The sequence below is a fragment of the Heterodontus francisci genome, chromosome 15, assembly GCF_036365525.1.
Source record: "Heterodontus francisci isolate sHetFra1 chromosome 15, sHetFra1.hap1, whole genome shotgun sequence".
In the NCBI taxonomy this organism is placed as follows: Eukaryota; Metazoa; Chordata; class Chondrichthyes; order Heterodontiformes; family Heterodontidae; genus Heterodontus; species Heterodontus francisci.
In genome coordinates, this window is record NC_090385.1 from 82,499,425 (window position 1) to 82,512,443 (window position 13,019).

The following is a 13,019-nucleotide window of genomic DNA, read 5'->3' on the forward strand; positions in this document are numbered from 1 at the left end:
GGTAAAGAAATAAGACAAGAGGGTAAATCTTACTGAGGAGCGATAGCAGTTTGCCTGGAACTGAGTGCTAGCAGTCCTGCCTCCATCCCCTACAGTGGCTACTGTATGTTACAAAATGAGCCTTCTGATTGGTTGCTGCCTCCTGCTTTGCTTGAAAACATTTTTGGGGCTGTTACGACCAGGTGAGAAAGGTGTCTAGGGGTCTTTTACTGTCTTCACCTGGTCTTATTTTAACAGGATTTCATTTTTAAACACACTGTGTTTTGAGCTCCCCCTTGGTGAATCCTTGTTCACCACTTTCCAATTATAAGGCAAAGAAATGAGCACACCAGGTTTTCTTCAAGTTTAAAGAAGAAAAGTGAAATTTATTAAGCATTAAACTTAAACTCTATTACAATTAATGCCTACTGATATACGGAGCGCCCACACTAGCATGCACACGTGATACACACATGCAAATAGGGACAGAAAAGAGCAGAAGAAAAATAAAATGGAGAGATTTGAGGCAATATCAAAAGGGGGTTTCTTGTTACTGTTTTTGTGTTTCCAGCTCGCCGTAGAGTCTTTGATTGTGGACAGCTCTTACTTTTTGTTGGGGCCCAGTATTCTTCTTAAACCTTGTTCACTGTAGGAGACTTTTCTCTCTTGGGGTACATGCACCTTCAATGGTTTTTGAAGCTGGTGAAAGCGAGATGAGAGTAGACAGGAGCGAGGTGTTCTCAGTCCAGGAGCTAACAGCCTTCTGACTTCAAATTCCTTGTTGGAAGTTCAAAATGAAAAAAACTCCAACAGTCAGCCAATCATATCACCAAACCTGTCCAACCACATCTGTTTGTGTATTTGGTCATCTTAGCAGTTAACCTGGAATGCTAGACTTTCCATCTTCAACGTCTGGTAATCAAAAGTCCATTGTGGTTTAAATTGGAGCAGGGAATAGCCCCTTTGTTCTTTGAAGTACTGTCTGTGGATAGGCTAATGTCTCTCTCCAGCTGAAGTTTCCAGTTGTTCTTTTAAAGCTAGTTCTTTCTTCACCAACAACTATTTAAAATCAATGTTCATGTGGCAAAATTAATTTTCCTCATTCTTGGCAGGTGCGGGGGGGTGGGGGGGGGGGGTTGCGGGGGAGGTGCTTGCTTGACAGGGCTCTGAAGGGTATTTTTCCTTTTGGATGGCTGTGGTGAATTTTTGGACAATGGCAGTTTTTTCTTGACTGCTGCTTGGAATGAACACCAGCCCATACTCCCACATTCAGGCACCTGTTTCAACAATTGTCTGGAGTTGTACTGCAAGGGTTTGAAAGGAGGACGGAGATCTTACTTCCAGGAGGGTCAAGTACAGGGCAGGAGATGACTGAGGCTATCAATATGACACCATTTGAAAGCAATGGATTCAATGCAGTAAAAAGTTCAACAATCTGATCAGAAAGGGCAAACTATGAGACTTGATCCGCTTCATCTGACGTCACAATGTAGAGATGGATGTTACTACTGGAACAAGGTATCCTCACAAGCATAGAAGTATTATTTGGGAAGCCTTCATGATCACAAATCTCCTAATTCACCAATAGATTTCAGAGGTTTGCAGCCCTGTATGATGCCTACAACCTACTAGTGATGATAGCTGAGGACAATGCTGCCAGAATCACAAGTTTCATTATTCACCAGCTTCCCCTCACAATTCCAGTGAAGGGTACGAAACAGTGTGTGGCTCCAAATGCCTGACTAAGGGGTAGATTTTGAGGTCCTCTGTCTGACGGAAACAGGGCTCAAACGTCCCAAAGATGTTGGGCACTGACTTATGTCCTCATTCCTGCCATTGCAGTAGCCACTGCAATCTGCCCAGGGTCTATTGTTGCATTGCTGGAATGTACGCCTGAGTCAAGCGGTAGCCCATTTAAAATGCAAATTGGGGTCCTATGATGTACATGAAACCTTTCCTTATAATTGGTGTCACTCAGTTCTGATAGTGCTTCATTTTAATCATAGATCAGAAAGCAATGGAGATGAAGGAAAATAATTACTTTTTAAAGTCTTCAGCTCTGAAAGAAGCCATTCAGCCTCCGAACAAGACCTTCGATATGCCATAATCGAATGGAATAGAGGAGCAGGCTCAAAGGGCTGAATGCCCTACTCCTGTTCCTATGAGCCTCTCTGGGAATGATGCCACTAGTTTTGGAAAAGTTTGGGGCCTCTCTAAAGGCCTTATGAGGGACTCAGGCCAGTCCTTATAAGGACAGTATAAAGAACAGAATTCCTAGGGTATTTTAGGAACTCCCCGCTCCCCAAACACACCACCTTGATGTGATGTTTGGCAGATTGAAGATCTGCTGACAGCCCGTATCAACAGAAATAGCTGGCAGCAAAGATATGGGGCAAAACTCGTGCACAGCCAGACTGCAGGCAGCTGATCCACCCTCTTCCGACCTTTGACCTGGTCTGGAATTTCAGGCCATAGTGTTTGAGAGACAGGATGTTTACTCACTCTTCCCCCTCCCCCCCAGTTCAACCAAATCAAATAAGGCAAAGCAAATAGAAATAAGAAAAAGACTGAAACCCAAGTTTAAAAGGACCAAAATTACTTTCCGAACAGTGGGGCCATTGAGACACAACACATTGGCAGAAATACCACCCTCACCCTACACATTTGTACAAAGCAAGAAAGACAAAAATTGCATCTATATAGTGCTTTTCACTACCTCAGGGCGTCCTAAAGTACTTTACAATCAGCAAAGTACTTTTGAAATGTAGTACTGTTGTAATGTGGGAATCACATCAGACAATTTACACACAGCAAGCTCTCATAAGCAGCAATAAAATAAATGTTTTTATATCTTCTGTGAGCACGCGGGGATATTGAAAAAAAACCTTACATTTATATAGCATCTTTCATGCTGTCAGGACATCACAAAGTGCTATAGTACCAATAACATGTAGTCACTTTTGTTATATAGGGAAATATAGCAGCTATTGCTCACAACAAGGTCGGACAAAAAACAATGAGATAAATGACCAGACAATTCATTTTTATTAGTGTTGAAAGAGGCATAAATGTTGGCCACCAAGAGAACTCCTCTAATATTCTTGGAATAGTGCCACGGGATCTTTTACATCCACCCAGATTGAGTCTCAGTTTGACATTTCATCCGAATGTACACTTCCTCTTAGTTAACAATTTCATTAATATTTAACAAGTAGAATGTTTAAATATGGAAATATCTATAAAAGAGAACAGTGTGTTCCTGTTACCAGATTGTATTGTCTGTATATTTATTAAAATAGCATGCTACTGAAAAACCAATGCAGAATTTGGTTTTGTTTTGAAGAACTTTAAAATGATGCATTGTTTCTCGTTGTTTCAGGATGTCAAGCGATCATGCCCAGTTCTTATTGAACACAGCAACAATAAAACAGTTTAAATCGTGCAACAGGGAATGAGGCAAGTGTTGAAGGGACTCTATTCTGTTGGCAAAATCCAGGGAACAAGCAGAAGTACAAGACACATCACAATAACTGTGACATCATAAGCAAACTGCATTGCAGAGAGGGCCGTAAAAAGAAAGAAGTTATAATGGAAGTTTAAAAATGAAGTGAAAGGAGATTCGACTATTTTTCTCCCGTTCATGATTAAGATTTTATTAAATTGAATGCACGCTTTCTTCGATTATATGACATGGTGCAGTTTATGCAAGGCTATGAATTAAGTGTAAAAACTTAAACTGCTGTAAGGATCAAAGAGGTTTTCGGCAAAGGTAGAACATGGACGACTGGTAGAATGTTTTGTGAGCAAACAGGAGGTTGGACTTTCCCCGCACCTCTGCTTCTTAAAATGGCAACTGGAGAAAGTGAGCATTGCTTAACTGTAATAGAAAGTTATACAGCACCATCTTGTGGAATAATGATGACATCTCTGATATGGACCTTCAATCGGGGAAAAAGTACTTTCTACTTGGGTATTTTGTCTGTCTTACAGAATCTTTTGGTTTCACTTTGTTTAAACTTCTCCAAGGCCTCATCCCTCTCAATTTCTGTAACTTCCTCCAGTGCTATAACTACCCTGAACATTCTATTCCACTGGCTTTGGTCTCTTATGCAGCTCCCTCTCCTTTTGCAGATCATTAGAGGCTGAAACTTCAAACTAGGCCTCATGCTTTGGAATTTCCTCCATAAATCCTTCTGCTTCTCCTCCCTCTTCATCTTTAAGACCCTCTTTAAACACCCATTTCTTTGACCAAGTGTTTGGTCACCCCTCCCAAAATCTTTGTTACCTGTGTGTCTATTTTCCCCTCATGCCTCTCTGAAGTATCTTGGGATGTTTTTCTACATTAAAAGCATTATATGTGGTCGTTTGTTGGTTTCTTTGTGCCTTCTTTCCGCTTTTCAGATTGTAGGCCTTTAAGAAAAGATGAGTGTGCTAGGAAAATGTCGGGCCTATAGATACCTTGAGCCTGTTAAAGGTCAGGCAGCTGGCAGCTTGGGTGTGGAGATGGTTAGGAAAATTGGGGAAATATCTTCACCAGATTTTGTTGGAATGAGGTTCAGGATAAACTGCTTTCTTCTGAAACTCAATGTTAGGTCATTAAATTGTGAGCTTTAATTGACTCCTGGCTGAAGCAGTATTGGACACATGTATACAAAAACAAAATACTGCAGACACTGGAAGTCTGAAATATAAACAGAAAGCGCTGGAAATACTCAGCAGGTCTGGCAGCACCTGTAGACAAAGAAACAGAGTTAACAGGCTGGATTTTACGACTGGCAGACAGGAGCTGGCCAACGACGTAAAAGTCGGTGGCAAACCCACATCCGCCCAGCCCGGGGATCCAACCCATATTTTACAGGTCCCCGGGCTTTAATTGTTCAGAGGCGAGACTTCCACCTGCTTGAGGGAGGAAATCCCACCTCATTGAGCTGACGGCTAATCATGGGGCCAGCAGCTCTCAGTCCCAGCAGCGTCACTGGGAGCGGTGGCCACTGCTGGGACTGCACCCCGGCCAAGGACACAGAGCCAGGACCGAGGTAAGTTTAGTTTGCCTCACCGAGCAGATCGGTCGAGGCCCGGCAAGGCAAGGGTGGTCGTTTGGGGGGAAGGGGGGTCATCTTGGGTCTTGGAAGTGGGGCGGAGGTGGGAGTGGGCTGGGAAGGCTTCCTGGAGCCTTCTGCTCCATTTAATGCCACTCCCCCCCGCCCCCCCACCCCCACTCCCCGCCACCATCCGGCTCATTGGGGTGGTGTAAAATTCCGGCCAACGTTTCAGTTTGCTGACATTTCAATAGGTCACAAACCTGAAACCTTAACTCTTTCTCACTCCACAGATGCCAGACCTGCTGAGTATTTCCAGCATTTTCTGTTTTTATTATTGAACATATGTATGTTTGACAACTGTGGGAATATTCAGAAGAAAACTGATAATCAGAACAAACTCAGTTGTGAATGTGTTGATTTGACATGGTGTAAGTATGGTGTTTGTGCATCTGTATATAGACCATATTTTGCTAGAGATAAAGGGCCTGAAATTTGAGGGCCCTGCTCCGCTGCCAGAAGAACAACCATCTTCCCAAGTCCACAGGATGGGCCTCATTTTAATAATCATGCGGCCTGATCCTGAAGAGGGGCAACAGAAGTGGCAGCAGGAAGATTGGAGTGTCACCTGTGCTCAGAATGGAGAGGCAGAAGTCTTTAAAGGGCTGAAGAGGTAATCTATTAGTTTTTAATATGTGGTCTGCATTCTAAGACAATTCCTCCCCTCTGGAAGCAGTAAGTTTTGCTCCTTGAGTTGTCTCAGGTTTTGGGAAGGTTCAGTATGAAACCTATAAATGGTGTGGCTTTTCCTGAACCAAAGGAGGATGCAAATGGAAGAATTTCGGAATCAGCCCGAAATGACCCTTGAACATTCACCCAAAGCAGACTGCATAGTGGGGAGGTCAGGCAAAAGATCATAAGTCAGGCAAAAACCTGGTGGTTCCAGATTCCACTCTAAATTCCCCCTTCCGCCCACCCCATCGTGTGCATCCTTCTCCCCCACCCCTCTGCAATTAGAGGCCAAAAGGATCCTGTTCTAAGGATAGTATTAAGATGGTGCTGTATACGAACCAAATCAAATCATGCCATTTGCTTTGAACAGATAGTAATGTTTGCTGACATCAGCTGAGAAATTAACAGAACAAAGAATAAATGAGGGATTCTAAAGTACAAAAACGTGTTCATCAATAAAATATCCCAATCAACACAGCCAACCACTTTTGTTCAAACCATGCAACACACATTTTTCAATTTTTTCTTGTAATCGTTGATGCTAATCCACTTCTAAAGCTTTGCAAACTGCACCAGTGTCCTGTCAATTTCAGAGACAGTTTTGTATCCTGCAATGGAAAACAATTTGTAAGTGACTTAAGAACAGTCTGTACCTCAGTATATTTCCTAATAGTGATTATGATCATCTTGCAAAATGAGTGCATTAGATTTCATACCAGATAGAGCCATTGCTGTATGAAGCTCAGCTTTTAAAATCTGAAGTACGCTTTTAACTCCTTCTTCACCCTGTTATGAAAATGTAAGGAATGGTTAGCTTTCAAAATACGCTTTCATTTGTTGAACAGTCCTGTCTTCAGCCTGAACTGAGATGAAGACAAGCAAAGAACTTGGAAAAGACTCTTGTGCCTCAGGGGGACATCTCCTCCCTCATTGTTTTTCTCAAATTGGCTCGAAGTTGAGTTCATACACTTTTCAAAATTATGTATGAATTTATTTTTCCAGCTTTTCGAAAATAATTTGTTTTAAACAATGCTGATTTTTGGGAACAGCTTGAAGGGCGTGCTAATTAAGTGATCAAGTTGAATGAATATCCACGATTGAAAGGACAAAGTCAGTTAAATCCTGGTTCATTGTCTCTATCTCAAGGGTATTCATCCAGTTGCTGCCACTGACAGGCTCAGCAGCTCCTCCAGTGTTCTCAGCAGTGCCTGTGACTTCACCAAAAATATTCCTGTCCATCCTGCCAACCACAGCCCACAGCAGAAATTGTTTGATAATTATTCGGATTTTTGTCTCTCACGACAATCTTTTTTAATCATAGACACACATATTCAAAAATCTATCATCAAATACTCAATGATACTGGACATTACCGCTTGTGTCCAGTGTGCTCAGATCAGAAGATCTGAGAAGGGCCTGGGCCATATGGAGTGAGCCAAATTACATCTTTTCCTGGCAAAGCGGAACCAAGATAGGGGCGCTAGTCCTTGAGCTAATGCCCATTGTTGCTTCTGGGCATAAGGGCTGTGATTGTGGTGGAGAAATGCCAGGCCTAGTTAAATAACATGAACACAGAGAAATACAGACAGGCTGAGGTCAGGCACACTGCACTGTGCCTGAATAAGACCTCTGCAGGGGAAGGGAACGATATTGGCCCTATGACCTCTGCTGTTTGAAAAAGCACTTTTGGAGAAATCTTTGGAAAAGTTGGAATAAAAACAGGATAAATATACTTCCTCCAAAACAGAAGAGAGAGCAGGTTCATTATACCTTGTTTGTCTTGCAAGTTAACATTTAAACCTGACTACTGTCGAAATTTACAATAATGGTGACACATTAACAAATGATCCAGCCCAAGTGCTGTAATGCACATTGATGTTTGTACTACATACACACTGTAGTTGTTATCTGACAGTCTGAAAATAGCCTCATGGAATGTTGAACAGCTTGTTTCTAACTTGTATTTATTGAATTTGCCTTACGAATGTACATGGGATGTGTAAGAATACAAGTTTGATATAACTTGAACAAATTTAAAAACTTGACCAAATTTTATACCGGCATGCTTTGCAAGGCAAAAAGTGATTTTTGAAGTAAAACAAAACCTGCTAAAAGCTGCAGAATGCTTTTCCACAGATAAAGATCACACTTTTGAAACTATGGAATGTTTAACCAGAGGCTCAGGGTCGTAAAACCAGAGTTAAACACAACACATGACCACGCTTCAAAGTTGTGTTAACCTTAGTGAAACTTTATGTTTCAATAAGTATGATAAGAAATGAGCAGGGCTGGACTGAGTTACCATTATGACATAAATAAATGATAACAGGTGAATGTGAGTAAGGAAGTCCTGAAAGTTAGTTTACAAATCGGAGACAGAAGTCTGTTTCAGAGGGTTCTAATACACAACCGGGGGAAAGATATGCCAATTCAGCTGATTTAAGTGGTGTGAAGTTTACTTGAAAGCTGCAAGAAACTGAGACAAGCTGACATTGCTTCATGGGACTGGATTTTCAATCCAGGTTCTCTTTTTTTCTGAACTGGGGCAGTAGTTTGAACTAGTACCAATGACATATAAGTACTTTATTAAATTTATAGCTTAACTAGTTAAACTACTTAACATAACTGCAATTATCATTGAGTCATATTTCTAAATTTGAAATCCTAATTAGTTAAACAAAATACAATTAAGATGGCAGAGCAGGTGATGTGTTGCAGCTGTAGCATGTGGGAGCTGGTGGACAATAGTGTGATCTACTGCAACCACAGCTGCGGTAAATGTCTGCAGTTTGAGGAACCTCAGCTCAGAGTTGATGGGCTGGAGTCCGTGTTTCAGACACTGTGATACATAAGGGAGGGAGAATGTTACCCGGACACTTTGTTCCAGGAGGCAGTCACACTCCTTAGGCTAGGTACTTCTGATTTGGTCCATGGCCAGGGACAGGAGGTGTGACTATGAGTGAGGCAGGTATGGGGATCCAGAACGTAGCACTGAAGGAGCCTCGGCCCTTGCACTTGTCCAACAGGTTTGAGGTTATTGTAGCCTGTGTGAACAAGAGCAGGGGCTGCAGGGAGGATGAACAAACTGACCATAGCACTGTGGTACAAGGGGCCATTTGAATGGGGGGAGTAAAAAGGAATATTGTAGTAGTAGGGGACAGTATAGTTAGGGGGATAGATACTGTTCTCTAAAGCCAAGAGCATGAGTCCCGAAGGCTGTGTTGCCTGCCTGGTGCCTGGGTTAAGGACATCTCCTCAGGGCTGGAGAGGAACTTGGAGTGGGAGGGGAAGGATCCAGTTGTCGAGATCCACGTAGAAACCAAACAAATAGGTAGGAATGAGAAAGAGGTTCTGCTCATGGAATATGAGTGCCTAGGGGCTAAATTAAAAACCAGAATCACAGAGGTAATAATCTCTGGATTACTACCTGAGCCTCGAGCAAATTGGCATAAGGTAAATAAGATCAGAGAGTTGAATGCGTGGATAAAAGATTGGTGTGGGAGAAATGGGTTTCGATTCATAGAGCACTGGGCAAAGAGTGAGCTGTACCGTTGTGACAGGCTTCACTTGAATCGCTCTGGCACCAATGTCCTGGCGAATTGTATAACTAAGGCTGTAGAGAGGGCTTTAAACTTAATAGTGTTGGGGGGGGGTGGAAGTAAGGGGAGATTTAGAAAATTAATGGAAAGGACAAGGCAATCGTGCAGGATAGCGATACGGGTAATGATAACCAGAGTGTGACAGGAAGGGACATATGAACATACGAGCATATGAACTAGGAGCCGGAGTAGGCTATTTGGCCCCTCAAGCTTGCTCTGCCATTCTATAAGATCATGGCTGATCTTTCTGTGGACTAAATCCACTTTCCTGCCTACCCCTGATACCCTTTGACTTGTTTGTCAAGAACCTTTACCTTTGCCTTAAGAACATTCAATGACCCTGCATCCACCGCTCTCCGGGGAATAGAGTTCCACAGATACGCGACCCTCAGAGAAAAAAATTCCCCTCATCTCTATTTTAAATGGGAGACCCCTTATTTTTAAACTGTGCCCCCTAGTTTTAGTCTCTCCCACAAGGGAAACATCCTTTCAACATCCATCCTGTTAAGTCCCCTCAGGATCTTATATGTTTCAATATGATTGTCTCTTATTCTTCTAAACTCCAATGATTACAGACCCAACCTGTCTAAACTTTCCTCATAAGATAACCCTCTCGTCCCAGGAATCAGTTGAGTGAACCTTCTCTGAACTGTTTCCAATGCAATTATATCCTTTCTTAAGTAAGGAGACCAAAACTATACACAATACTCTGAATGTGGTCTCACCAATGCCTGATACAACTGTAGCAAAACATCTTTACTTTTATATTCCATTCCTTTTGCAATAAATGACAACATTGCATTTGCCTTCTTAGTCACTTGCTGTACTTGCATACTAACCTTTTGTGTTTCATGTACAAGGTGTGACAGAAACCCCACATGCCAAATGGAAATAATAATTTCATTGTATGGAACTTTGCCTGAAACTTTTATTGGATATTGTTACAAATAACTTTTAAAACTTTTACAAATAACAACCAAGATGGCCACGCACAATTTGCATTTGAAAAAACCAATGAATCAGGCTGGAGACAGATTTTTTTAAAATTCTTTCATGGGATGTGGGTGTCGCAGGCCAGGCCAGCATTTATTGCCCATCCCTAATTGCCCTTGAACTGAATGGCTTGCTAGGCCATTTCGAGGGCATGTAAGAGTCAACCATAAAAGCAAAATACTGCGGATGCTGGAAATCTGAAATAAAAACAAGAAATGCTGGAACCACTCAGCAGGCCTGGCAGCATCTGTGGAAAGAGAAGCAGAGTTAACATTTCGGGTCAGTGACCCTTCTTCGGAACCGAAGAAGTTAACTCTGCTTCTCCTTCCACACATGCTGCCAGACCTGCTGAGTGGTTCCAGCATTTCTTGTTTTTATTATATTATATAAGAGTCAACCATATTGCTGTGGATCTGGAGTCACATGTAGGCCAGACCAGGTAAGGACAGCAGATTTCCTTCCCTAAAGGACATTAATGAACCAGCAAAGGATGAATAAAACAAAAGAAGGAGAAATTAGAGTATGAGAATAAACTAGTGTTATGACCAACCACTCCTGTTAAAGCCCCCAATCAAAATATACGATTCTGATTGTGGTGGGACCAATGCAATGTTAATTAATCCTGTCGTTCCACAGATCGGCTAACACATCATTTAAAAAGTTTTCAAATTAAAGAAAGACCCACCAAATTGTACTGTCTATTTACCCCCGAATAAGGCTAACCAAACCAGGTGTCTTTAAATCAACAAATTAACTCTTTAATTAAAAGAACTAAATTCTTAAACACTATGAACATTTAAAAATAGATAAATTAGAGTCCTTGCAAATTTGCAGTCCAATGTTGTTCGAAGTCCTCGCAGAATGTTGTTCGAAGTCCCCCGCAGAATGTTGTTTGAAGTCCTCGCAGAATGTCATTCGAAGTCCAGCGAATTTCAACAATTAACAACTTGCAAACACTTTCAACAGAATCAATCTGACTTTAGAGTTTTTTTGAGGGATAAAAGATTGTCACAGTCTAACTGCCCTTTCTTCAATTTAAATTACCAGAGATCTCTGTCTTGGCTTGACTTTTTAGAATTTCGAGAGCTAATAATTAAACAGACAACAATCCTATTTCCTTCAGTTTAAATGGTTGAGAGCTCTTTTCAGTGCTGACACCACAGCTGTTTCTGTGTCTTCTCTCTGTGTGTTCAAACTGTCTTACTAACTGCCAGTTCAAACTGAATTGTAACAAATGTATCGCATTTGCTCACTCCCAGTGGCTGTTTCCATGGTATCGAGAATGCACCCTTTGATTCACAGTCTCATATGGCTGTCTCTAAGGCAACTTCCTATAACCCCGAAGGCTTGCTGGCTCTTAAAGCAATACTGATCCCTTGCAAGCCTTAAATGCAAACCGCATATTCCGAAAAAAAACTACAGGACCATGACACTAGCAAGAAATATAAAAAACAGACAGTAAGAACTTCTACAAGTATATAAAAAGGAAGAGAATAGCTAAAGTAAATGTTGGTCCCTTAGAGGATGAGACTGCGGAGTTAATAATGGAAAACAAGGAAATGACTTTGAACAAGTATTTTGTATCTGGCTTCACAGAGGAAGACACAAGACAAATCCCAAAATAGTAGAAAATCAAGGGGTAAAAGGGAGGGAGGAACTTAAAACAATCACTATCACTAGAGAAAAAGTACTTGGCCAGCTAATGGGACCGAAGGCTGACAATTCCCCTAGGCCTGATGGCCTGCATCCTAGGGTCTTAAAAAAAATGGCTGCAGAGATAGTGGCTGTAATCTTACAAAATTCTCTAGATTCTGGAAAGGTCCTAGTGGATTGAAAAACAGAATCACAGAATTGTTACAGCACTGAAGAAGGCCATTTGGCCCACCGTGTCTGTACCAGCCTCCGAGTGCGCAATTCACTTAGTGCCATTCCCCTGCCATAACCCTGAACATTCTTCCTTTTCAGATTACTATCTACTTCCCTTTTGAATGCCTTGATTGAACCTGCCTCCACCACATTCTCTGCCAGTGCATTTCAGATCCTAACCACGTGTTGCATGAAAAAGTATTTCCTCATGTTGCATTGCTTCTTTTGCCAATTACCTTAAATCTGTGCCCTCTCGTTCTTGATCCTTTCATGAGTAGGTACAGTTTTTCCCGATCTACTCTGTCCAGACTGCTCATGAGTTTGAATTCCTCTATCAAATCTCCTCTCAGCTTTCTCTTCTCCAAGGAAAACAGTCCCAACTTCTCCAATCTATCTTCATAAATGAAAGTCCCCATCCCTGGGACCATTCTCTTTATTCTTTTCTGCGCTTTCTCCAATACCTTCACATCTTTCCTTAAATGCGATGCCCAAAACTGGATGCAATACTCCAGTTGAGGCCAAACCAGAGTTTTATACAAATTTAACATAACCTCCTTGCTCTTGAATTCTATGCCCCTATTAACAAAGCCTATATGCTTCATTAACCACACTCTCAACCTGCCCTGCTACCTTCAATGACTTATGCACATACACACCCAGGTCCCGCTGCTCCTGCATCCTCTTTAGAGTTGTACCTTTTATTTTATATTGTCTCTCCATGTTCTTCCTACCAAAATGAGTCATTTCACACTTCTCTGCATTGAACTTCATCTGCCACTTGTCTGCCCATTCCACCGACTTATCTGTCCTT

General features: G+C 41.8%; 1 protein-coding gene across 2 annotated transcripts in view; it reads right to left on the reverse strand.

Moving 5' to 3' along the window:
• Window positions 1-3,005: 3,005 nt before the first annotated feature.
• The window catches only part of LOC137377753 (2-Hydroxyacid oxidase 2-like), an 88,017-nt gene continuing 78,003 nt past the window's right edge, over window positions 3,006-13,019 (reverse strand). For both annotated transcript variants that reach the window (XM_068047764.1, XM_068047763.1), the window contains 2 exons: window positions 6,467-6,536; window positions 3,006-6,358 (listed from right to left, as the gene is read on the reverse strand). In XM_068047764.1, coding sequence (XP_067903865.1) covers window positions 6,303-6,358; window positions 6,467-6,536 — 126 coding nt within the window. In that variant the 3' untranslated portion in view covers window positions 3,006-6,302. The remainder of the gene's footprint in view (window positions 6,359-6,466; window positions 6,537-13,019) is intronic.